At 38.9% G+C, this 24,911-nt stretch overlaps 1 protein-coding gene across 1 annotated transcript in view; it reads right to left on the bottom strand.

The window, feature by feature from the left end:
- The window catches only part of LOC150075441 (uncharacterized), a 135,530-nt gene extending 115,267 nt beyond the window's left edge, over positions 1-20,263 (bottom strand). The window contains exon 1 of the mRNA XM_090389212.1: positions 20,185-20,263. Coding sequence (XP_090245338.1) covers positions 20,185-20,241 — 57 coding nt within the window. The 5' untranslated portion in view covers positions 20,242-20,263. The remainder of the gene's footprint in view (positions 1-20,184) is intronic.
- Positions 20,264-24,911: the final 4,648 nt, after the last annotated feature.

Raw genomic sequence — 24,911 nt, 5'->3', positions numbered from 1 at the left:
TAATTTGGGCAACTGAGATGAGCAGTATTTGAATCAACCTATAACTGAGATTCTGTGAGAAAAAGAACATGGGGTTTGGCAGACTGCAAGTGGAAATGGACATTGTTGAGATTATAATTGGGGCCACATATATTTGTGAAATGAATTAGCAAGTAAAGGAATTAGGAAGTAATTGATAGGTGTACTACTGCGAATAATTCACGGATTTTATCACTAATTTTCTTTTCAATGCATTCAATTCCCTATAACTTCCCGTTTTTTTTTTTTTATATGAGAATGAGTTTATACAGTATTAATTACCGCTCATTTCTTTTACAACACATTTCATTCGCTATCACTTACCGCTCTTTTTGCCCGTAATCTATTATTTAATAACCGTAAACCGTGTAGTAAAATAGGTTAGATTAGTTTATACTACTTCGGAAGATTTCAAGCGAAAAAAAACGCTAATTGTGTATTTTTTGGATTTGAATCCCTCTCAAAAATCGTATAAACTAGCGTAACCCCTCTTTTTAACTACGGTATACTAAATATCAACCCGATAGTAACCAAAAAAGGAATAAACAGTGAATTGTATATTTTTCTTTTGGCTTGAATCTCTCCCGAAAATCGTACAAAGTAACATAACCTCTCCTTTTAACTATTATGGCATACTGAAGATTAACCCGATTGATAAGCAAAAAAATAATAAACACACTGCTGGCTGAAGTCTTTTGCAAAACGGCATTCATTTCAACAGAAAATCACGATGATCAGCACCCAATCATTGTGAAACAATGGGAGGAGCTACACATGCCCATCAATCCTTGTCGCACAGATCCATGGGTAAGAACCATAAGCTGAATATTAAACCAATAAATATTATACACTTTTAATTAAAGTAAATCGCTAAGATTAGGGAACGTAAACCTATAGTTTTATTAAGTGTAATATAAAATTATAATTTTAGTAATAAATTTATTAGGCGATAACTATATTTACTTTCCATTTCTATCCAGCACAGCAAATGAAAAAACATTTAAGAAAAAATAGTACTCCCCTAAAAGTGTAACACACTGCGTACATTTCCTACTTTTTTTACTAATACACATCAAACTGAAACGGAACGAAAAAAAAAACCAAGTCAGTTAAAGTAGGCACTGGCATACATTTCAGGCGCATTAGAATTTTATTTCTTAAATTAATTATTTCTCTTTTTCTGTTATTAACAGAAATCAAAAGTAAATATTCAATATTCTTGTTACTAATTAATTACTAAGTGATATATAAAAGATATATGCAAGTAACTGTTTTAACTTCACTGCACATATCTTCCAATGTAAAATTTGCTCCACGTTTTGTTGTACGGAGCAATTATAGCAACCAAAGCTATAATTGCTCCGTATATATATTGTCTGTAAATTGCGTGGGTTCTGAGGTCGATTTTCTGTTTGCAGGACGAAAAACCAGAGTTTCTGGAGAAAACTCATGCTATTCTCAGCTGAGACCGACTCAGCCACATCCAGGTTTTGTAATGCTTCGTAATAAACAACACATAACTAAGAACACAGAATCCGTATTTCAGGCTCTCTGATTCAAAACATTAAACAATCTTAGTATAAATAAATAAATAAATTTTCTGTTTATACTCCGGGACGATCAAACGGTCAGAGGAGTTCACAAGATAGGCAGAATACAAGAAACAGCACCGTATTCAGCACTCACAGGCTTGAATTCCGGTCACTCAAGGCACGTATACTTATGAACCCACGCGCCTGACCACTAGGCTACGGCGACAACACTTTCTTGATGCACTTTACCTACTACAATAATAGTAATAGTAGCAGTGGCATGTGATGCAAGAAAGCAAGTGTACGAGCTTATGTAGCATTAGCCAAAAACAATTTACAAAACAAATCCCTCTAAATGTTTGTCCAGTTCCTCCTTAAATTTATTTAACCTATCAACTTCCACAACGACAGATGGAAGTTTGTTCCAGCAATTAACCACCCGCTGGCTAAAGGCAAATTTCCGCACATCTATTCTACATGTCTTTCCTCAATTCGAATTTATGTCCCCTTAGGTTCTTAATCTGAACAAGTGGAAGAATCCCATCAGAATTCAGCGTGCTCAACCCATTCGAGGTCTTATACACCTCAATCAGATCACCTCGCAGGTGCCTAGTCTCCAGCCGCTGCAATTTGCAGAACTTAAGCCTCTCTTGGTAAGAGGATCCCTTCATTCCCCTCACCAATCTTGTTGCCCTTCTCTGTACAAGCTCAAGCAAATCTACATCCTTTCTAAAATGAGGCTTCCAGACCTGTACTCAGTACTCAAGGCGTGGCCTGACCATTGCCTTATACAGAAGGATAATCACCTCCTTTTCCCTGCTAGAAAAATTCCTGTATATTATTGACAATACCCCATTACCTGCTCTGGCAGCCTGTCTGCATTGCTTAGAAAACTTCATATTTAATTGCACACTTACTCCCAGGTCTTTTTCATGTTCTACCACCCTAAGTGTAGTACCACACAGTTGGTACGTTTCTCTGGGGTTACTTCTACCCATACGCAGTACTTTGCATTTGTCAATGCTAAACTTCAGTTGCCATTTCTCAGCCAATCTGCCCAAATTTTCTAGATCCTGTTGCAGTAGCACACTGCCATTACTGTCATTAACAACACTGTCTAACAAACTTCGACACTAAGCCTGATATACCTTCATCAATATCATTGATAAATATACAAAATAACTGTGCACTCAACACCGAACCCTGTGGGACTCCACTAATAACTTTAGTCCACGAAGAGCAGCACCAATTGATTACCAGCCTCTGTCTTCTCCCACTCAACCATCCTTTTATCCATTGTAGCAACTTACCCTTAATACTATTCTGCTGAAATCTGTACAGTAGTCTTCCATGTGTAACAGTGTCAAAAGCTTTCCTGAAATGCAAGTATATGATATCAAAATTATTTTTTGCATCCAGTTCCTTAACGACATCATAATATCCAATCAAATTTGTCAGACAAGAGACTTTCCCTTAACAAACCCATGTTGTGTCTGAATAATTGCTGCAGTCTTGCCTAGATGATCCCGCAATGCATCTTTAACCAGTGACTCCATTATAACAGGAGTCTACGAAGCAGAGTATCCACGAACTAGTCAAAGAATTTTCAACTCCAAGAAACGGATAAGTTTTTGAAAAATTTTGCTTTTATAGACCAAACTGTCATATTAAATCGTATTCTTTAAGTAGCTTTATAGTTCTAGTCACGCTCGTTAGTTTCTTTTTTTTTAATTTAGCTAGAGACTTTGTAGATTACTACTTAATGTACGTAGAACCTTTCTATCGTTGGAACCTAGTCTCTATTGTTATAGTTAAAGGGCGAATGGTAGAGGAATTCACGTTTTTAAATTATGGTAAATAGGGAGTTCTTGCAGGAACATCAGCGATAAGGCTATGTTTCTCCATGCATATTGTCTTTAAATTGAGTGTTTTCTGAGGTAGATTTTCGGTCTGCCGGATGAAAAACCTGCGTTTCCAGAAGGGGTAAAAACTATGCTACCATCGCCTGAGACAAACTAACTCAGCCATGTTGTGAAAACATGCCCATAAAAATTCCTTACGCCATCGATCGGACTTGAACTCAGGTCTTTTTCAACCGGTGAGGGGAAGATGGCAGTTCTATCAACTGTGCTACAGACGGGGACTTGTTTTCTATATTTATCAATGATATCAGGCTTAAGGGCGAAGTTTGTAATGATACAAAGGTTTGGCATAGTTAATGACAGGAATGACGGTATGCCGCTGCTGCAACCAGATCTAGAAAATTTAACTGATGAGCTGAGAATATCAATTGAAGTTTAACATTGACAAATGCAAAATTCTGCAGTCGGATATGAAGTTCTCTGAGCACAGCAGACAGGCTGCCAGGACATCCCACGGGATATCGTCAATGATATACAGGAACTTGTCTAGCAGTGATAAGATGGTGATTGTCTCATTGTATAAGGCAATGGTCAGGTCACATCTCTTGTGCATACCGGTCTGGCGACATTTTGAGAAGAGTGTAGAGCTGTACAGAGAAGGATAACGAGATTGGTGAGGGGAACACAGGGGTGCTCTTACCAAGAAAGGCTCACGTTCTACAAATGCTTAGGAGGTTTACCATGAGACAACGAAAAACAGGCTCAAAATATGGTGTCGATCTGACATTTCATTCTCGAGAAATGTAGGCATGTATAGTATCTTTTGTACGGCGGCTCCAGGAACATTAGTTCATCTCCACCATGTTACTCTGTAATGATACAAAACTCTGCAGAATGGCTAGAAACGTGTGTAGTGTTAAGTTTGCATAGAACATGTGTTGTTGTGTTGGTTAGTTGGTTCTAGCCCCTTTGCCAGCAGACGGGCGATCTCCTGGAAAGCGTGCCTCTCTCTCTCTCTCTACACCACGAGGAGGTGGGCCACAACTAGATATGTCCCTAGCCAAGTGGAGATAGACCATTACAATCTTTGTCTACCCTGAACAGGGCAAAGTCCTGCACCCACTAGAGGTAGTGTTATACCAGTGGGTGCCAGCAAAATCCCATACCCACAGTTACCCAAACTAAGGGTACCAGATAAAGAAAAAATAATAATAAATAAAATGATAAAAAAAATAAAAATAAAATAAGATAATAAAAAAATTATAGATAAAGTAAAAATAACAAATAAATAAATAAAATGAAAGTGAAATAAAATAAGATAAAATAAAAGTAAAAGAAAAATAAATAAATAACAAATAAATAAAATAATGATGATAAATATAAAATAAAATAAAAAAGATAAATAAATTAAAATCATACCCACAGTTGCCCAGACTGGGGTACCGGCTAAAGAAAGAAAGAAAAAAAATAAATAAATAAATCAATAAAATAATATAAAATAATAATAAAATATATATAGGTGAATTATCTAAGATTGGACAAATCCCGCACCTACTGGAGGCAGTGCAATACCAGTGGGTGCCAGCAATCCTCGGGTTTCCCATGGCTGAGGGGAAGTAGAAGTAAAAAAAAGAGAAAAAACTGGATCAATGTGGGGTGGATATTCAAAAAGATAATCTTCTAAGAGCTATTCAAGGTGACACTGTTTTAACTATGTAAGACTCCACTCATTGAGGTAAGCTGACGACATTAGTGAAGGTGCTGGAGGTACTGTAGGAGGTGGAAGTGAAGCGAGGTTGGCCACAAGAAGTTTTCTTCTAGCAAATAAATCAGAAGCAAATTGTTGTAGAATTCCGAGGTGTGAAGCAGATTCTACCAGATGTTTTTCTTTGCCAGGTGAGAAGTTGTTTATAACGTCTTGTAGTGATTTCCGTAGGTCATCGTAAAAGGGGGAGTGATAGAACAGTTGATTCCAGTCTTCCAGTTGGAGACAACGGCAATAATCGAATGCCCGAAACTAACAATGGCTCCTTTTGGGGTTCGAATCGGAATTAATCCTACATACAACGTTTCCAGGGATTAACAGAATACACGCTGAAATTTTGGTGTCAAAATGACATTACCTTTATCAATGATATTGATGAAGGTATATCAGGCTTAATGTCGAAGTTTGCAGATGATACAAAGGTTGGCAGGGTTGTTAATGACAGTAATGGCAGTGTGCTACTGCAACAGGATCTAGATAATTTGGGCGGATGGGCTAAGAAGTGGCAACTGAAGTTTAACCTTGACAAATGCAAAGTACTACATATGGGTAGAAGTAACCCCAGAGAAACGTACCAACTGTGTGGTACTACACTTAAGGTGGTAGAAAATGAAAAAGACCTGGGAGTAATTGTGCAGGCAGATATGAAGTTTTCTGAGCAATGTAGACAGGCTGCCAGGGCAGGTCATGGGGTTTTGTCAATGATATATAGGAATTTTGCTAGCAGGGAAAAGGAGGTGATTATCCCTCTGTATAAGGCAATGGTCAGGCCACGGCTTGAGTACTGCGTACAGGTCTGGAGGCCTCATTTTAGGAAGGATGTAGATTTACTTGAGTGTGTACAGAGAAGGGTAACAAGATTGGTGAGGGGAATGAAGGGATCCTCTTACCAAGAGAGGCTTAAGTTCTGCAAATTGCAGTGGCTGGAGACTAGGCACCTGCGCGGTGATCTGATTGAGGTATATAAGGCCTTGAATGGGTTGAGCACGCTGAATTCTGATGGGATCCTTCCACTTGTTCAGATTACGAATCTAAGGGGGCATAAATTCAAATTAAGAAAAGACAGATGTAGAATAGATGTGCGGAAATTTTCCTTTAGCCAGCTGGTGGTTAATTGCTGGAACAAACTTCCATCTGTCGTTGTGGAAGTTGATAGGTTGAATAAATTTAAGGAGGAACTGGACAGGCATTTGGAGGGAATGGTGTGATTTTTTTTTTTTTTTTTGGCTGATGCTGCATAAGCTCATACATTTGCTTTCTTGCATCACATGCCACTACTACTACTACTACTACTACTACTACTACTACCTTCTCGAGTAACGATCATTCAAAATTCTGAAACCTATTTATGTTAAGAGATAACTTGAAATTTTTGTAAAATTAAATTTCGGATGGCTCAACAAATCTCTCTAAAAGACCCAAACATAAAATTTTATCGAAATCCATACACTAGGAGTCCAATTATTACATTGCTGACAAATTTGATTGGATACTATGATGTGGTTACAAAGGAACTGGATGCAAATAATTTTGATGTCACATACTTGGATTTCAGGAAAGCTTTTTGATACTGTTGCACATGGAAGACTGCTGTACAAATTACAGCAGTATGGCATTAAGGGCAAGTTTCTACAATAGATAAATTGATGGTTGAGTGGGATAAAACAGAACCTGGTAATCAATGGACACTGGTCTTCATGGACTAATGTTATTAGTGGAGTCCTCCAGAGTTCGGTGTTGGGCCCATTATTGTTTGTATATTTATTAATGATATTGATGAAGGTATATGAGGCTTAATGTCTAAGTTTGCAGATGATCCAAAGGTTGGCAGGAATTTTAATGACAGTAATGGCAGTGTGCTACTGTAACAGGATCTAGAAAATTTGGGCAGATGGGCTGAGAAGTGGCATTGAAGTTTAACATTGACAAATGCAAACTACTGCATATGGGTAGATGTAACCCCAGAGAAATGGACCGTACCAACTGTGTGGTGTACGCTTAGGTTGGTAGAAAATGAAATATACCTGGAAGTAATTGTGCAATTAGATATAAAGTTTCCTAAGCAATGCCGACAGGCTGCCAGAGCAGATCATGGAGTTTTGTCAATAATATACAGGAATTTTTTTTTTGCCAGCAGAGAAAAGGAGGTGATTATCCCTTTGTATACGGCAATGGTCAGGCCACGCCTTGAGTACTGCGTACAGGTCTGGAGGCCTCATTTTAGGAAGGATGTAGATTTGCTTGAACGTGTACAGAGAAGGGCAACAAGATTGATGAAGGGAATGAAGGGATCCTCTTACCAAGAGAGGCTTAAGTTCTGCAAATTGCAGCGGCTGGAGACTAGGCACCTGCGAGGTGATCTGATTGAGGTGTATAAGGCCTTAAATGGGTTGAGCACCCTGAATTCTGATGGGATCCTTTCACTTGCTCAGATTACGAACATAAGGGGGCATAAATTTAAATTGAGGAAAGAGTTGTAGAATAGATGTGGGGAAATTTGCCTTTAGCCAGGGGGTGGTTAATTGCTGGAACAAACTTCCATCTGTCGTTGTGGAAGTTGATAGGTTAAATAAATTCAAGGAGGAACTGGACAAACATTTAGAGGGAATGGGTGTGTGAATTTTTTTTTTTTTGGCTGATGCTACACAAGCTCATACGCTTGCATTCTTGCATCACATACTCTACTTCTATTTGGGAAGACATGGTGAAGAAAGTAAGCGATTTTCACTTAAACGCCCACAAAAAAAAAATAATACCAAAGAATGTACGAAACAATTGATGAGCATTATCAGATAAATACACAATTGGTATATCAGAAGCTAACTGAATTTGACTTTAATTAGTCAAGGCAAATTGTTAAAGAATAGTAACAAATACAAAATTATTCGAAATATCCTTACCTAGAAAACAATCGTTAGTAACTGTGACGTTAATGAACTATTTCCATGAATTACTAAGCAAAATAGAATGAATCCATTATATCCTCTTGATTAGTTGTTACTAACTGCTAATCATTCGAATGATATAAAAGAAGTTATATATAAGAACAACTTATATAGAAGTTACATAAGTTGTTACTTATGCAACTTATATAAGTTGTTACTAACTGCTAATCATTCGAATGATATAAAAGAAGTTGGATGTTGAAGCCTGTGGCTTCAACATCCAACAATTAATCACGCACTTGACGTACAAGATTGGCAGTACACGCCCTCATGCTCCATTCTTAACTGTCAGTTTAACTGAGGAAGGTTGACAAAACAACCCAAAGCTTTTTGTTTGTATGTATCTAATAGTAGTAGTGGCATGTGATGCAAGAAAGCAAATGTATGAGCTTATGCAGCATCAGCCAAAAAAAAAAAAAAAAAAAATTCACACCATTCCCTCCAAATGCCTGTCCAGTTCCTCCTTAAATTTATTCAACCTATCAACTTCCACAACGACAGATGGAAGTTTGTTCCAGCAATTAACCACCCGCTGGCTAAAGGCAAATTTCCGCACATCTATTCTACATCTGTCTTTTCTTAATTTGAATTTATGCCCCCTTAGGTTCTTAATCTGAACAAGTGGAAGGATCCCATCAGAATTCAGCTTGCTAAACCCATTCAAGGCTAATATATGTATATTTCCTATTATTAAACTTGTCACATTAAACTTGTTAGGGTGTTTATCTCACCCTTGCCGCTGTTTTAAAATCGGGAACTCGTTTTCCTATTTTAAAACAGCTGGAAGAGGGGGAATAAACACCCCAAGTCCATGGCAGGCTGAAGGTGCACCATGTTCTGGAGAATAGCGTATTTTTGTACCCGGTTTCGTTCTGTGTTACAGTAATTTTAGTTTTGATAAAAGAAGTTAATAAATTTAAACACTACATCGAATGTTATATCAGAGTTAATACCTACTAATCACTCGATTAGTAAGTATTAACGCTACCTCCTTTATTAGACTAGACAAAGGCAGTAGCAAATTTAAAATTGAGAAATGAGTTTGACAAGGAGACACAATATCTCCGAAGTTGTTTACTGCTGCCGTTGAAGAAGCTTTCAGAAGATTGGACTGGTCGCAGAAAGGAGTCAATGTGAATGGAGAGTACCTAAACCATTTAAGATTTGCAGATGGCATTGTGATCATAAGCCACAGTCCCAAAGAATTAGAGGAAAATCTTAATCAGTTATGCACAGTTAGTAAGGATTTCGGACTAAAGATGAATATGGCTATAACAAAAGTAATGGTGAATAAGTATACTACAGAAAGGAATATAATCATTGAAGGAGCAGTAATTGACAAGAAGGAGTCATATAATTATCTGGGACAAGTCATTAGCTGTAATAATGATAAATGGCCGGAAGTCGAGAGAAGAATAAATTTCGGATGGATAGCATTCAGGAAATATAGTCACATACTGAAGAGAAATATCCCAGTTTGTCTGAAACGTAAAATAATGAACCAATGTATACTCCCCACCATGACTTATGGAAGTGAAACTTGGGCACTCACCAAAAGAATGGAAGAGAAGCTGAAAACTATACAGCGAAAGATGGAACGAATTATATTTCGAATCAGACTGTTAGATAAGAAGAGAAACATGTGAATTAGGCAGCAAATACAAATAAAGGACATTCTTATCAAAACTAAAGAACTGAAATGGTCTTGGGCAGGACATATAGCTTGAAGACTTGATGACAGATGGACTAAGAAAATAGCAGAATGGTACCCAAGAGAAGGTAAAAGAAAACCAGCAACAACAAAGATGGACAGATGAAATTCACGAGTTCGTAGGTAGTAAGTGGATTGCCATTACACAAAACAGAAGGAACTGGAAAGTTGCTGGAGAGGCCTTCATCCTGCAGTGGATTGAAAATGGATGATGATGAATCATTCGATTATTCCAATCTCTCGATTATGTCCATTATTGGCTGTTGATGATGATGAATCACTCGATTATTCTAATCTCTCGATTATGTCCATTATTGGCTGCTGATGATGATGAATCACTCAATTATTCCAATCTCTCGATTATATCCATTATGTCCATAGTATTGAATGTTTAAGCAAATAGTAATAATTCATGATTTATGTATTTAGTAAACTGATGACAAAAAACGTGAAAAACACAACGCATCCACCATATTATCCATTAATTTCTCCAATTAGCGCACGGCAACAACATATCAGTATTTCAGTTACAATATGCAGTATATGGAAAACCTATGTAATATGTATGAAAAAGAAGAAATAGTAATTGCTGGATTCTATTCGTCCGGTTTTAATGAAATTTGGGAAGGCTCGACAAATCTTTTTAAAAGAGAGAAATATAAAAGTTCATGAATATGCATCCCCACTGACAGTCGAGTTATTACATGCGGATGGGCAGACGGACCGAAATAGTCAATACAATAGGCGCTAACACATACGCATAATTATGCATAATATGTTAACGCATGTAATAACGAACGTCATAAATGTATGAGTAATACTCAGTAAGAAATCCCAACACACACATATTTGTATGTGTTGAGATTCCTTAAATAAATAAAAATTATTTTTTTATACATTCTGTACATCCACCGGAGATGGATGAGCGCTTTGTTTTTTTATGAGAAGGTACGGGTTGGATATAGCAGTACAAGCTAGCGTTTGGTACTTTACCTGGGAACACGGTCGGCTATACAGTTGACCATGGCCTGGAGTAAGATACGTTACTGATGGTCCCAGAAAAACACGCTTCTCGAGAGAGAGAAAGAAAAAAAAAAAATTATATACAGGGTGGCAAACCTTTTCAGCAACGTGCCATTTATTATGTTGGAAATGCGTCGCGTCACACCTAGGGTGGATCCAGAAGTTACTGGAATCAATAATCCCCATCCACCTGTACTGATCCACTCTTGACAACACCAATTTTTTTTACTAACTAAGTAAAGGAGTTCTGCTACACTCTTGTAATAAAGAAAATTTTAAATAAGTTTAAGTTTATAAAATGAATTTAAAATAGGCTAAAAATTATGTTATAACGATGTCCCTCCTCATAAAATTGATGTCGGAAGTTGTTCAACATCACCCCGTACTTACTAGCGCGCTAAATTAATACTAAAAGGCAGAAAACATGGTCAAAATAAGTCATGATCAAACTGAAACCCGAGCCATGATTTCTGGCATTAAAATTTTTCCATCAGGCCGTTTGTTATCTGTTGTATTGTGATTCGTCAAGAATTGTAAAGCCGAACTGCCCTTTCTAACATATAGTAATAGTAATGGAGGCATGTGATGCAAGAAAGCAAGCGTATGAGCTTATGTATCATCAACCAAAAAAAAAAAAAAAAAAAGAAAGAAAAAATTCACATATCCATTCTCTCTAAAAGTTTGTCCAGTTCCTCCTTGAATTTATTTAAGCTATCAACTCCCACAACGACAGATGGAAGTTTGTTTCAGCAATTAACTACCCACTGACTAAAGGCAAATTTCCGCACATCTGTTCTATAACTGTCTTTCTTCAATTTGAATTTATGCTCCGTCAAGTTCGTAATCTGAACACGCGGAAGAATCCCATCAGCATCCAGCGTGCTTAACCCATTCAAGACCTTATACGCCTCAATTAGATCACCTTGCAGGTGTCTAGTCTCCAGCCGCTGCAATTTACAGAACTTAAGCCTTTCTTGGTAAGAGGACCCCTTCGTTCCCCTCACCAATCTTGTTGCTCTTCTCTGTACACGCTCAAGCAACTCTGCTTCCTTCCTAAAACTAGGCCTCCAGACCTGCACACAGTACTCACGGCGTGGCCTGACCATTGGTCTTACACAAAGAGATAATCATCCCCTTTTCCCTACTAGCAAAATTCCTGTATCTCATTGACAATACCTCATTACCTGCTCTGGCAGCCTGTCTGCATTGCTTAGAAAACTTCATATTTAATTGCACAATTACTCCCAGGTATTTTTCATTTTCTACCACCCTAAGTGTAGTACCGCACAGTTGGTACGTTTCTCTTGGATTACTAGTACCCATATGCAGTACTTTGTATTTGTCAATGTTAATACTTCAGTTGCCACTTCTCAGCCCATCTTCCCAAATTTTATAGATCCTGTTGCAATAGCACACTGCCATTACCGTCATTAACAACCCTGCCAACCTTTGTATCATCTGCAAACTTCGAAACTAAGCCTGATACACCTACATCAATATCATTGATAAGTATGCAAAATTAATATCCCAGACGTTCTCAATTGGATTTAGATCTGTAGAATTAGGCAGCTAGGGTAGACGTCGAAAATACTTAGAATATTGCTCAATGATATATAGGAATTTTCTAGCAGGGATAAGGAGGTGATTATTCCCTTGTATAAGGCAATGGTCAGGCCACACCTAGAGTACTGTATACAGGTCTGGAGGCCTCATTTCAAGAAGGATGTAGAGCTGCTGGAACGAGTACAGAGAAGGGCAACAAGATTAGTGAATGGAACAAAGGGGTGCTCTTACGAAGAAAGGCTTAAGTTTTGCAAATTACAGTGTCTGGAGACTAGGCACCAGCGAGGTGATCTGATAGAGGCGTATACAGCCTTGAATGGTTTGAGCATGCTCAATGCTGATGGGATTCTTACTCTCGCTCAGAATAATCACCTGAGAGGGCATAAATTCAAATTGAGGAAAGACAGATGTAGGACGTGGGGAAATTTGCCTTTAGCCAGCGGGTGGTTGGTTGGTGGAACAGACTTCCATCCCCGTCGGTGAAGTTGATAGCCTAAATAAGTTTAAGGCTCAGCTGGACAGGTATTTCGAACGAACAGAGGGGAGAAGTGGAAGTGGTTTTTTTTTTTTTTTTTTTTTGGCTAATGCTGCATAAGCTTGTTTTCTTGCATCAAATGCCTCTACTAATGCTAATCATCAAAGCCCAAAAAGTTTCGCTAACAGTAGTCCATGTTTTTCGGCAAGCAGAGTGTGATTCACAAGAATTTGTACCTGAAGGATAGAGAGGCAATGTAGCTCTCTATGTACAAGCGGTTTCAAAGACTGTTAAAACGCATTTCCTGGCTGATGCCACAATTTCGAGAGAAATGTAGTTCTTGTTGCACGACAATGCTCCCGCTCATACCGCACTTATTGCGAAGATCTGATGAAAAATGGCACATTGTACAGATTAACCCTACTCCCTATTGGTTGTCTAGCACCGGCGGATTTCTTCCTCTTTCCAAGCTGAAGGAAAAAATTTGAGGATGTTAAAGACAAAGAAAAACATAACCGTCGAACTGAACATAATCTCTTTGAATGCCTTCACCGACTTTTTCTCAGAAACTTTTAGAACGGTATAATAAATGGATTCAATCAGGGGGCTTTGAACAAAACTTTGAACTTTGAACAAAATTAAAATCATTTTGAGCACCTCACTTTGTATTCTTTTTATTGCACCCAGTCCAAAACGTTATTGTCGTTCACACACTAGCCAAAACGTGAACTGGTTTGGACTAGTTATAGTGACAGAACAAGAAACTCTGAGTTAACAACGAGTTGCACTAGTATTTTACTACTTTCAAACAAATTACATCACCAAAATATTAAACTGCCATTTATTTAAAATATAAGACAATGGCTCAATAGTGGTTTAACCATTTCGCGAGGTGATATCTCTAAAAGGCTAATCTGCCAGTTGAACTATCCATTGGTTCAGGGCTAAAAAAAAGTCCCATTTTCTTATTTATTCCTATAATCAGAACATGGCAACAGACACTGTTGCCATGTTTTTTTTTTTTTTTTTCGGCTGATGCTGCATAAGCTCATACACTTGCTTTCTTGCATCACATGCCACTACTACTACTACTGTCCAGTGCTTCCTGTCAGCTACAAAACTGGCATTCCAACTGAAACAACCAGTCTGCAGACGTTGCCAGAGAACAGGAAATCAGGAAGACCTACTGCTGCATAAGACAGACCGTGCCTTCTTCCTAAGGGCAAAATGGAAAGCATACAAAAAATTGATCTCAAGGAAGTTAACGACTCTAAGAGAATTGCACCGTGCGTGCCAACCCAAAAAGGATACTATTGAGGTTATTGTTATTTGGTTTTTAGGAGAATTAGCAACTGCCATATTGCTCTGGGGATATGCGGTGGTCATTCCCTGACCTTTCCATATCCTCCGTATTTGGTGGTCACGGGCTCGAATCCCGGTCTAATCAAGAAGCGTGTGCTACGCACTGCTGCTCCTGCCCACTTGGCTACGGAGGCGCCCTGTTGTAATAGGGTTTTAGGAGCATCAGTGACTAAGACCATATTAATCCGTGTATATTTCTGCAAATTGCGTGTGTTCTGATATCGATTTTCTGTTTGCTGAACGAAAAACACGAGTTTCCGGGAGAGAAGCAATGCTACCTTCGCCTGAGACCAACTAACTCAGCCACGTTGAGAAAATAACCCATAAAAATTCCTCACGTCACGTCATTGATGAGACTCGAACTCGAGTTTATTCCATCCGGTATGGGCGGCGATCCTACCCACGAAGGCTACTAGGATGATGAACTGTTGAAGATGTAATGTCATTTCTAAAGGTTAAGTTTAAAAAAAAAAAAAAAAAGTTTGGAACTGGTGCAGTACCAGGCAACTCACTGTGCAGGCAGTATTTCCTGTGGATTGAGGCCACATTTGCCACATCCTACTTATGCCACTCAAGTTCACACGCCATGGTAGTGGTAAGTGAATATGTGCATTAACCATCTGTTAATGCTAGACGATGACACACATATTGTGTCATCGTCTAGCATTAACAGATGGTTAATGTCTGCCTCTGTATATTACAGAGGCGGACAAAAAAACTGCATCACCTTAAAAAAAGTAACATTTATAGTGAAATTTAACAGATTCGTTTGATTACAGTCATTTTGTTTGTCGCAAAGCAAAGGTATTGCGTCCGACAACACTTCTATTGCATCAGACAGTAATTGCAAGGTATTGCATCAGACAGTAATTGCAAGGTATTGCATCAGACGTTTCTATAAATACGGCGTTGGAAGGGTATACACGCTCATTGGTATCCTGTTTTGCGCAGGTGTAAGCATGGCTCCATGTGTTCAGTTGACACCAAGAAAAAAAAAAAGTTGCTGTTGCTCTGTCCAGGGAAGGGCTTTCTACGCGTGCTATCGCTGATAAAATAGGCTGCCACCAGTCAATAGTATCCGGGGTGCTGAAATTAAAGCGTGAAACCGGCGATGTGAAGTGAAGACCTGGCCGTAGGAAAGTGACTACGCCTTCCCAAGATCGATATCTGAAACGGCTATGCACTCGTAATCGCCATGCATGTGCTCCTGATTTAAAACTGGACTTTGAGATGGCCTCTGGTGTTGAAACAAGTGCACCAACTATCCAAAGACGGCTACCCTCTACTAAATGAACCCAGGGACCCTGATGGTACTGGAACAAGGCAGCTAAACTTGACCAGCATTACCATCATTGGTGTGAACTACCATACATTTTCCAAAGATGTCACCCACCAAAGATAACTACCAAGTAACTACCTTTACATACATTACCATTACCATACATTCTCCAAAGATGTCACCCACCAAAGATAACCACCAAGTAACTACCTTTGAATAGAGACAACCACAAATTAAGACAATCTAAGAAAGACAAAAGGTTCGTATACTTCTGGACTTGACTCTCACGGATGTGACCAGTAAGACAATCTCCTAGATAAAGACTGACAACGCCACCGGCGTGCCATTAGATGTCAACTGCTTTTCTTGGCCAACTAGCTTTCCGAACCGGGTACCCTAACTTTGTTCACTTTAATCCCCCCTCCCCTGGTAGGGAGAGGGAGGGGACGGGTTTCCGTCTACTCCCCCTGCCACCCCCTTTCTCCTGGTCCCCACTGACCTTTCTGGGGTTGCCTTCCCTATCATCCCCACATTTCTATCTGTCCCCTCTTCCTCATTCTTCACCCCTACTCTAACTAAATATGCATTTTATTTTATTTTATTATTATTATTAATTTTTTTTCTTTTATTTTTTTACTTTATTTTTTTATTATTATTACTATTTATTTATTTATTTATTTATTATTTTATTTTATTTATTTATTTTTTTATTATTTTTTAATTTTTTTACTTTATTTTTTTATTTATTTTTATTATTATTACTATTTTTTATTTATTTTTTTATTTTATTTATTCTTATTATTTTTTATTTATTTTTTTTTAATTTTTTTTTTAGGCCCTTGCCACTGAAATCTTAGGAAATTAGGTGGTAGGGCCTGCCAGAGTACTTACTTCTAAAGCGATCCCTCTATGCCTGACCTGCCTCCTCGGGGATAAGTGTGGCCAACAGGGGGTCCCACTAGGGACCCAACGGCTAAAAGGTCAGAGGAACAACACAACATAAACATGTACCTTACACTTTTTAAAATCTCTGGCCTTCACAGTGTTCTGTGTTTCACAAACAGAGTACACAACACGGAGATGGGGGAAACCCCTGGGGCCGTTAGACAATGAACACTTTACACTTTATCCAAAGACGGCTTTCGGAATGTGGTCTGCATGCCTATCGGCCCAAGAAGAAGACTTTGTTGACCCAACAAATGAGGAAGAAGCGACTTGCTTGGGCTAAAACGCATGTTTCATGGACAAAGGAGCAATGGGACACCGTCATCTTTTCTGACCAATCGAAATTCAACCTGCACGGTTCGAATGGGAAGCGATATGTCTGAAGAAGAAAATCGGAGGCAATACCATCCTAACTGCATAACACCGACTGTAAAGTTCCTTGCCAGTCAGATGGTCTGGGAATGCATAACAAGCAAAGGGGTGGGCCGAATTAAGTTTATTAACGGAACGGTGAATGCAGACACCTGCACTACTATCTTGGAGGAGTGCCTGAAACCCGTTATTAGGGATCACCACACAGACGTCCAAAACAGCATTTTTCAACAAGACTCAGCACCTTGCCACACAGCAAAATTGTTAATTTAATGCTATTTAGATTTAATGATGAGATTGTCTCACAAGGCTTAAAACATACTTACACCAATGCTTTCCCTCGTTTTTCTCCGTTAAGGTGCAGTCATACCTCAGAAATGCTTTCACTACAGTTTTGGACTGGCCAGGCAATACTCCACATTTGAACCCTATTGAAAATTGTTGGTACATAATGTCGTCTAAAATTGCTCAGAAGAAGCCAACAAGTAAGATTCAGCTGCTGGAGAGCACTGTAAGGGTGTGGTACCACGAAATTGGGCAATATATCCAGAAGTTGATTAACCTTATGCCAGATTGTTGCAAGACTAAGTGCAGCTCGAGGAGGAACAACAAGATATTGAGGACTTATTTTGCTGATTTACGATACATAATACTATTAAGTTAACTTGTCATTTCAGTTTGTACATGTAAATGCAATAAAATGTATGTTTGGTTTTCATGATTCCATTTGAATGATTTCTCATATTTCCAATAATTAGGAATTTTATCCTTTGGGAAGATATTTATGGCAATTAGGTATATCAGGTGGAGTCTTTTTATTGGATTTCATTCAGAGATATATATCCCATCTAACAAATGCAATTTCGAACATTTCTGCAACCCACAATGCAGCGCAAAACACATTATTTGCAAAAATCCACAAGTGATGCAGTTTTTTGTCCGCCACTGTAATGTACTGATTGACCTGGAAAAAGTAATCAAGTAGTAAAACTTTAGTATCTGGTACCCCTGGCTGTGGTCAACGACCGGTTTTTCTTGCTCGAATCCCTTTCGAATTCGCGTAAAAACAACCTTTTTCACTAAACAAAAATGAAAGTAAATTAAAAACATGACCCCTCTTATAAGTGGGTTTTTTTTTTTTTTTTTGTTACAGTCTGGATTATAGGTACATCTCCGGAGGCAGTGGCTTCTTTTGCTTTAATCCGTCCCGAATTACTAGCGTAAACTAACCTTTTTTCACTAGTCAAAAATGAAAGTGTATTAAAATATCCACACTTCATTTGCTTGAATCCGTCCCGAATTTGGCCATGCCCGCAACGCGGTGAACCCATAATCAGGAGTTCAGCCATTTTTTTCCCCCTTTTAATTACAACTATTTTTCGCAGTTCACGTCCTTCTCGCAACCTTCTGTTCGTCACGTAGCATAGCACGAAGGGTACTAGATACTAAATTTCAGCACAAGTCTCATATGACGTTAAGGAATCGACTATTCGCATGCGAACAAACTTTAGTTTTGGGAGACGAAGGAAACGCTCTCGACTCCAAGCTTCAGTGGTGAGCATCCATAGTTTGAGCTTTGCACGATGAAAGATGGCGACTGTAATGCAGCAGTGGAGAAGGATGCTGCCGTGCATTTTCCATGGGCCAAAATATATTCGGTGATGATTAGTGGAATGATCACTTTCGATCCCGGGGGCTCACATCTGGTGAGTATGGGCTTGACACACACAGATCCTGAGCTGGATATCATCATTCTTCTCTTTCTTGGTGATTCCCTTCTACTTTTGACTCTCTCAGGGTAACTCGGGAAGTTTTTTTTTTCTGGTGCACCATAAGCCTCAGGCTTCCTTGCACCATATGGCTATTAATAATAATAATAATCTGAATGCACACACACATATTGCTACAATGAAAGGCTGAGCTCTGTTATGAAAGGTAATATATATATATATATATATATATATAAAATAATTGTTTCAACAACCGAAAATATGAAAGTTAAAAATCAAAATATAAATAAAATAAATAAGCATAAATAAAACATTAAATCACAATACAAAACGTAAAATGCAAATACTATAAAATGAAAGTAAAAACTCATAAAAAATAGGCTGAGTTAAAATCAACTATAATCAACATAAATAAATCAATAAGAGTGAACGGCATACAGTAACTTAGATAGCATAACACTTATAAGGCAGTGCCACAACATTCAGAATCAAAAAAAGTAAAAAAAAAAAAAAAAGTGGGGGGGGGGAAATGAAGAAGAAAATGAATAGGCTACTGAGATACAGTCGATGCAAAACATGTGGCACGTCAAAGCTCATCACACTGCAAGTTTGCAGCTGCAAAATCGGTTGGATGTAGGGTCCCCTTACGATTTATAACGGGCCACAACCAATCAAAGTCTGCAATCTTGCAATGCGACGAGTGATTTACACGTTGTTTTGCGTTTTCATGGTATGATTAGTCTCCACCCTCGCGTTTATCCTGAACGCTATAGAAGTCATCCATCTTACGACAACCATGTATCACGTGAGCCTTCTGTTTTTATTTATTTTATAAGGGAGTAAATTATGACGGTGGGCATACAACCCCAGGGGCTTACATCTGGTGAGTATGAGCTTGGCACACCCAGGATCCTGAGCTGGATATCATAATTCTTCTCATTCTTGGTGATTCCTCTTCTACTTTTGACTCTCTCTCTCAGGGTAACTCGGAATTTTTTTTTTTTTTTTTGGCAGGTGCAGCATAAGCCTCAGGCTTCCTTGCACCATTTAGCTAATAATAATAATAATAACTACTAATATCAAAAACAAAACAATTTTATCGTAATGCAATTCACGGCCTAAAGGCCTCTGACTGCGAGCATTTATTAATGCGTATAATAACGCATCATATTAACATTTAGTAGACAAAAAAAGTCCGTTAATTCTAACTCTGAAATTCTTATTTTTCTGTGTATTTTTGGAAAAGTTGCCATTATTTTTAGGTGTATTAAAAAGCTTAGGCCTACAAGAATTACTTCGAACTGTGAAGTACAGAAACGAGAGAATAATAGATGAACTGAAATCAATTAGCTTTTTTTTTTTTTTTTTTTGTTTTGTTTTCAGACTGTTTCGCATCGATAAATGTTATTTTATGCTGTAATTCAACTGAAAATTTTAGAATTTGACTTAGATGACAGAGGTGGCCATAACTGTATTAACATAACCACACTCTCGAACTGCAACTTATCATTAGTTATAATCTTTATATAAAAACTCTGGGTTGGCGTTTCTTGGTTTTGCAATTCTTTCACTTAATAAATAACTTAATTTATGCTAACTCACCTGCATTCCATGAAACTTTGCTTGCAGAAAATCAAGATAACGCCTAGCCATATCCATCCCCCCTCTACCCAATGAAAATAATCTTTAATTGTTTTATCCCTAAGTAACCGCCACTGATGTTTTGCAAGTTACTATAAGTTACAACCACAAGGTGGCGCCAAGACTGAATAGGACTGCCAATCTGCAATACAAAAGAAATAATGAGAGAAAAAAAAAGTTTTTTTTAAAAATAATTTATAAAAAAGCAGGAAGTGAGTCAAAAACGAATTGAAGTGGTATTAAACTAGATAACACAGTTAGTTAATGTATATTCAGTATATATCGTAAAAAGTGAAACTAAAAGATATTAGGAAAAATATTGTTTAGTGTCCATAGTAATTTAGTAATAGTAGTAGTGGCATGTGATGCAAGAAAGCAAGTGTATTAGTTTATGCAGCATCACCAAAAAAAAAAAAAAAAAAAAAATCACGCCATTCCCTCCAAATGCATGTCCAGTTCCTCCTTAAATTTATTCAACCTATCAACTTCCACAACGACATATGGAAGTTTGTTCCAGCAATTAACCACCCACTGGCTAAAGCCATATTTCCGCACATCTATTCTACATCTGTCTTTTCTTAATTTGAATTGATGCCCCCTTAGGTTCGTAATCTGAACAAGTGGAAGAATCCCATCAGAATTCAGCGTGCTCAACCCATTTAAGGCCTTATACACCTCAATCAGATCACCGCGCAGGTGCCTAGTCTCCAGCCACTGAAATTTGCAGAACTTAAGCCTCTCTCTCTTGGTAAGAGGATCCCTTCATTTCCCTCACCAATCTTGTTGCCCTTCTCTGTACACGCTCGAGCAAATCGACATCCTTCCAAAAATGAGGCCTCCAGACCTGTACGCAGTACTCAAGGCATGGCCTGATATTGCCTTATACAGAGGGACAATCACCTCCTTTTCCTTAGAATGAAATTGGTGTCATTCTAATTTTCTTTTTTTTAAACGGATGATGGGAACGATACAGAAAATTAGAACCTCGATTTCATTTAAGAAAGCTAAATTACCACAAGCACCGAAAAATCAATGTGGAAAGCAAAACAATGAGGTTGTTTTATGGATCTCTATAATTGTTTTTGAATAAACAACAATGGGACCGCCCCTTGGATGCAGGGGAGGTCCCACAGACCTCAGATGTGCGAATATATATCCCCAATTCACAAAGGGGGATCAAAGAGTGACACCATTAATTACAGGCCTGTTAGTTTAACTTTTTCCAGGGACATCACAATACCAGTGACTCCACTTTTACCAGTGGAGTCACTGGTAAAAGGAGCAAGGCAGGATCATCCTGACAAGACTGCACTAATAGTTCAGACACAGCATGGGTTTGTTAAGGGAAAGTCTTGTGTGACAAATTTCTTTGAATACTATGATGTGGTTACAAAGGAACTGGTAGCAAAAAATAATTTTGATATCATATACTTGGATTTCAGGAAAGCTTTTTGCATATGGAAGGCTACTATACAAATTAGAGCAGTATGGCACTAAGAGCAAGTTTCCACAATGGATAAAATGATGGTTGAGTGGGAGAAGACAGAGCGTGATAATCAATGGACACTGGTCTTCATGGACTAATGTTATTAGTGGACTTCTCCAGGGTTCGATGTTGGGCCAATTGTTGTTTTGTATATTTATTAATGATATTGATGAAGGTATATCAGGCTTAATGTCTAAATTTGCAGATTATACAAAGGTTGGCAGGGTTGTTAATGGTAGTGTGCTACTGCAACAGGATCTAGAAAAGTTGAGCAGATGGGCTGAGAGGTGGTAACTGAAGTTTAATATCGACAAATGAAAAGTACTGCATATGGGTAGCAATAACACCATAGTAACATACCAATTGTGTGGTACAACATTCAGGGTATTGGAAAATGAAAAGATCTTGGGGTAATTGTGCAGTAAGATATGAAGTTTTCTGAGCAGTGCAGACAAGCTGCCAGAGAAGCTCATGCATCTTGTCAATGATATATACCAGAATTTTGTTAGCACGGATAAGGAGGTGATTATTCCCTTGTATAAGGTAATAGTCAGGCTACCCTTGAGTACTGGATAAAGTCTGGAGTCCTCATTTTAGGAAGGATGTAGAGTTGCTAGAACGAGTATCGAGAAGGACAGCAAGATTGGTGAGGGGGAACAAAGGTTGTTCTTACCAAGAAATTCTTAAAGTTCTACAAACTGCAGCATCTGGAGACTCTGCAACTGATTGAGGTGTACAGGGCCTTGAATGGGTCGAGTAGGCTCAATGCTGATGGGATTCTTCGCCTTGCACAGATTATGAACCTAAGGGAGCATAAATTCAAATTGAGGAAAGGTAGCTGTAGAATAGATGTGTAGAAATTTGACTTTAGCCAGCGGGTAGTTGATTGTTGGAACAAACTTCCATCTGTTGTTGTGGAAGTTGATAACTTAAACAAATTCAAGGAAAAACTGGACAACGTTTTGGAATCAATGTATGAGTGAAAGAGAGAACTCATTTTTTTTTTTGCTGCTCCTGTATAACTTTGCTTTCTTGCATCATATGCCTCTGCTAATGCTAATATTCGTACAAACAAATTCCAGTCAGGAGATAAGACAGTATTTTAGATTTCATAGAAAATAAGAAAACAAGTGATCTATTAAAGCTCAATAATTCTTTGGAAATACAGAACCAAATTATTTATGCTGGTGGTGTTCGCAAGTGTAACTGTGAGCAGCGCTAGTGGTCACCCACGAAACCTCGAATTATGTCACTGTGTTGAAGCAAAACTCTACAAAGGCCAGATGGGCATATCCATCTTGCCCTTGCACAGTTGTGTAGGGTGCCATGAGTTGTGTGTTGTTCATCTGGTCACTTAGCTATTGGGAGGCCCGAGCAATATGGAAAAGGAATCTTCGCATCAATCCACTGGCACGAGGAGCTATGCCAATAGAATTGGAGGGGCACATGTTGGTGATCACCACTACAGCATGAAGAAAGTGGGCCCAAGGAGCAAATTGGGAAATCAAACTAAGAACTGAAAAAAGGAGAGGGGAGGTAAAGAAGGGATATCCAATTGGAGCAGATGAATCAGGCCAATAGTGGAGGGGGAGCTTCTAAGGAGGGTAAGGGTAAAGCTGTGAAAGTTAAAATATGAAGGAGAAGGAGTAGAAGGAGTTAGAAGTCGCCGAGATGGCACCTCACGAATTCATCCTAACAACTTTAACAGCAAGTGTGGAAGAACCCAATTCAGATTTCCACACTGGTTTGGCATCATGAGTTCTCTTATAGGTGGTGCACAGAAAACAGAGCCATCAAATTTTCAAGGAAGATTCTGCATCTGGGGTGGCTGGGCATCCATAGACATCAGGTGTCTTCTCTTAAAGAACGCAGTAGAAAATTATATGAAGACAGTGAATGCCTTTCTGATGGCCATAAGCAAATGGAAAGGCTAACACAGGTGAAAGGTCAGCACTTGGAAGTTGTTGTCGTTGGTCAAGGTAGGCGACGCAGTCAGTCATCAGGTGCATCCAAGTTTCTCTTCCACCACAAATGCAGCGGTCGTCTTCAGAAAGGTCCAGGTCCATAAGCCTGGTTTTAATAGAGCTGTGCCCAATTAGCATATACATTAAGTGATCACTGAATTATGACCCCCTATATAATACTTCGTAGGTCCTCCTTTTTCCCTCAGTACACCAGCTATCCGACATGGCATTGATCCAACAATACGTCAAAAGCGTTCGGGAGGTATGGTCAACCAAGTTGTGTTCAATGTGTCCAGCAATGCAGGTATGGAGGTGATTGGTGTATCCAGACGCCTGATATGCATTTCCATAGTGTCCCACAAGTGCTCTATGGGATTGATATCGGCGGAGTTCGGAGGCCAATCGACATGCTGGAAGTCAGAACTGTGTTCCTCAAACCATTCCTGAACAACAAATGCCCGATGGATCGGCACATTATAATCTTGGAAGACACCATCGCCATCCGGGAAAAAGTGTAACATAGTGGGGTGCACACAGTCAGAAAGCAGATGACAATAGAGAAAATCACTGAAACGTTGTTTCACATGCACCAGGAGTCCAAGTTCCTGCCAGTGAAACATGCTCCACACCATGCAAAACCCTGAACTTTTGATACCATGCATGATGGATGAAGAGCCTCATGTTGTTGACGCCAAATCCGTAGACGACCATCCACGGTGTGGAGTAAATAACGTGACTCATCCGACCAGCACACCTTCTTCCAGTCTTCTAACGTCTGACTTGCATGCTCCTTGCACCAGGCGAGTCTTTTATGCCAATGAACCTTGGTCAGGAGAGGGTTCCATAGTTGTCGTCTGCTGGTATAGCCCATACGTGCGACGCATGGTCATGCCAGATATTGTTCCTGGTTGGCCCATATTGTATTGGGTAGCCAACCCTTCAACAGTGCTGTGCTTGTTCGCCTGTACGAGTCGTCAGTACCCGGTGCTCACCTCGAACATCAACCTTTTGCTGACCTTTGCAATTTTGCCGTCGGGTCGCCGTTTGACCGTTTTGATGCCAGTTTCGGTACACTTTAACAATGGCGGCTCTCGAGGCGCATTATGGCCTTGCTGCCCTTGCGCCGTAAAGCCCATAAATGAACAATAAGCGGCTCTCGACCCCCCCAACCAGTTCAGCCATTTGGGAAATCAAGGCACCAGCTCGTCGGGCACTCACACTCTGTCCACAATCAAAGT

Source organism: Mastigoproctus giganteus, chromosome 14 (assembly GCF_048544385.1).
Source record: "Mastigoproctus giganteus isolate SK-2022 chromosome 14, ASM4854438v1, whole genome shotgun sequence".
In the NCBI taxonomy this organism is placed as follows: domain Eukaryota; kingdom Metazoa; phylum Arthropoda; class Arachnida; order Uropygi; family Thelyphonidae; genus Mastigoproctus; species Mastigoproctus giganteus.
The sequence above is the reverse complement of the archived record's forward strand: the minus strand, read 5'-3'. Positions and strand labels throughout refer to the sequence as shown.